Genomic DNA, 2,829 nt, shown 5'->3' with positions numbered 1-2,829 from the left:
TTTATGTATTAGGCCCCGTCGCGCCATTCAAGGGCCGCAGCGCGCCTCTTCCTTTGAACCGATCCCTTCGACTTGTTTTGATATCCTTCACATCCAACAGCGTTGATGTAGTACTCAATTATGGGCTGAAGATCGGTGATACTTGAGACTGGTCTAATAGAGATATGTAAAAAGTCAAAGCTTTAAGAGTCAAGTCGTGTTTAATTTGTTTACTCAACTAGTAAGAGTCACCCAATTATGATCATTAATGTCTGGTTGCTAAGAACATTAACATTGTCATCCATTATTAATTGAAGTTTATATATTCTAATAAAGCAACCACAATTAGTAAATAAATATGGAAATTTTAAATATAAGTACTCACATTTGTATACATGTCAAAGCAACCAACACAAACAAGTACTGACTCATAGAAAAACATATACAGATACAATATGAATAACGGAAATCGAACTACATATATCAAACAAGAGAGTAATTAGTAATCGTTTGGGGTCAACCAAATTAAACCAACTATCGGCTTGCGATCTTCTTTGAAATAGCGTAAATGGATAGCCAAATGAGCAGTAGTAGTGTTATGGAGGATATAAGTGACAGCAGAATTGAGGCTGCAAAATGGAAGCAAAAGGAATCAAAAGTATTACAAATCTTGTTCCATCGCGTATGCGAGTTTCCTTTTAGTCCGATATATGCAACTCCTCCTGCTGCTCCTGTTGCTGCAGCAACAATGCCCAATAGCAGCTGCACCATATAGTTATAGTAATCTTAGCTCAATCTTTGTATGATATATGCAAATAAATCAAATATTTTGACCAAGTCATATATATAAGGCGGATCCATTACAGGGCAGTCGGGGTCAGCCGCCTCCAACGACTGAATTTTTTGATGTACATGTTAAGTGTAATTAAATGTGAAGTTGCTAACTGTTATCTTAACTTTGGCATACACAATAAGCAACATAATAGTCACCGGCTTAAGATATTATGTTGTTTATTACCATTTTCTGACGTTTTGACGATGTTTTATGCAATTTTCAGATCAACTGTTTGCACCTTTTTTGATATAATAGCCTATCCATTTTAGATAAATGAGCATGTATTGTTTTAAGAACTTACAGCATCAAACATCACAATTTGTAACTGCAGCTTAATAGAAATTTCTCCTTTCTTCGTCAGTGCGAAAACTGAAAAACATCCTGTGATGAGACTGTAGAAGCTAGCCACCGAAAGTGCAACAACGAAATATCTGCATGATCGATAACCACACGTTCCATCAACAATAAGCACTAACTAATTTGACATGCTAATATCAACTGATAAAAAATCATGCAACCATTAAATCGATGGATATATACTCATATATGTGCTTACATGAAAGCTGGAGAGTTTTGAAACTTTGCGTGTAGGGGTATTACGATGCCAGGTGCAACTGGGATCAATTTGGTTTGTTTAGAAGTGACCATAACAATAATAGAAACCAAAGCTGTTGCAAATAGCAAGACCCGTAAGACTATATCGATTAGTAGACCAAAACGACTTTTGTATTCAGATGGTTCTGATGAAGATTTTAGAGTCACTTCTTGAGTATAGTTGGATGCCATGGCTGTTATCTGGAATTTGGGTAGCAGTAAATTGATAATGAAGTTTTTGTTATTGTGAAAGTTTGGTTGTGTGTTAACTAGAGAATGTGGTTTTATACATAATTTTAGTCAATTAGTTATCTGGCATGATATGATATTGTTGCTTGTTTACACACGTTTATGTGAATTTTATGACATTAATAATTCGTAATAATGAGTAATAATTAAATTAAAATGGTAGGAGTATTGAAAGTAGTGGACAATTTGAAACTAGGAAATAATAAGAATCCTAATCCTAATGATGTATAAGGTGAATATCTATCTATACCTAGTATTCCGAAATAAATTACCTCATTAGGTAATCTATGAAAGTAGTTTAATGGGTTGTTTTAGTTCATTTATGTTTAGAGGTTATCTGGTTGGACCTTGTTTAAATGGTTGTTTATGTTGTTTTGATGTTGTATCGGCTCGCTCATAGATATCGTTGAATTTAGGCTCAATCAGTGTAGGTGATGGAGGTTAATTCATGTACAAGAGAAAGAAGAGAGTGGGTAAAATAACTAAATTACTCTCACATGCAAATGCAAGGCACATGATTAAGTTTAACGGGAATGTTTAACAAGTGTTACCGAGATAGACTAATTGTCCATCATGTGCAATGCACATGTACTTATTTAACGGTCAAATGGTATTATTGACTCATTATAAAGAAAAGGATTACCAATATAATTTTAAGTAAACCATAAGGACCAATCTATATATAATATGATAGTGACTCCCATTGCCATAAATAAGCCACCATTAAATATATTTTCCTTTAACTAGAAAATTGAATTAGTAAAGCATACTTAAACATAGACTCTTGAGTTACTTACACATTTTTTTTTAGTTTGAGTTTACTATTTAATTTTTACATAAATTATAATCAATATTTAACCTATACAAAAATTCTTCAAATGCTTCAGTTCCATTATAACATTATCTCTCGACTGTCGATTATTGATTTTTGCTTTTTGCTGTTCATAAATTTTAGTCATAAATATTCATAGTAACTAAACTAGATAAACGTATTAATGATAGTAACAATTTTAGTCATTTCATCTTCCTTATATTAAATAGTAAATTGATGATAGCATATTGTTATGAATTTTGAGCATTAATTTAACGATGATGATTAGAGTTATAAATAGCAACGATTCCAACCAACACATATTTGTGATTTTCACGCAAGATTTAAACATCTACAGTTT

General features: G+C 32.6%; 1 protein-coding gene across 1 annotated transcript; it reads right to left on the bottom strand.

The window, feature by feature from the left end:
* Positions 1-348: 348 nt before the first annotated feature.
* Positions 349-1,655, bottom strand: LOC139891349 (CASP-like protein 1). Its single transcript, XM_071874308.1, has 3 exons — positions 1,371-1,655; positions 1,116-1,245; positions 349-741 (listed from the first exon to the last, which is right to left on the bottom strand). Exons 1-3 carry the CDS (start codon positions 1,598-1,600, stop codon positions 514-516), a joined length of 588 nt encoding a protein of 195 aa, XP_071730409.1. The 5' UTR covers positions 1,601-1,655; the 3' UTR covers positions 349-513.
* Between the last annotated feature and the right edge of the window lie 1,174 nt (positions 1,656-2,829).

Source organism: Rutidosis leptorrhynchoides, chromosome 2, assembly GCF_046630445.1.
Source record: "Rutidosis leptorrhynchoides isolate AG116_Rl617_1_P2 chromosome 2, CSIRO_AGI_Rlap_v1, whole genome shotgun sequence".
Taxonomy (NCBI): domain Eukaryota; kingdom Viridiplantae; phylum Streptophyta; class Magnoliopsida; order Asterales; family Asteraceae; genus Rutidosis; species Rutidosis leptorrhynchoides.
This window is presented reverse-complemented; position numbering and strand designations above follow the sequence as displayed.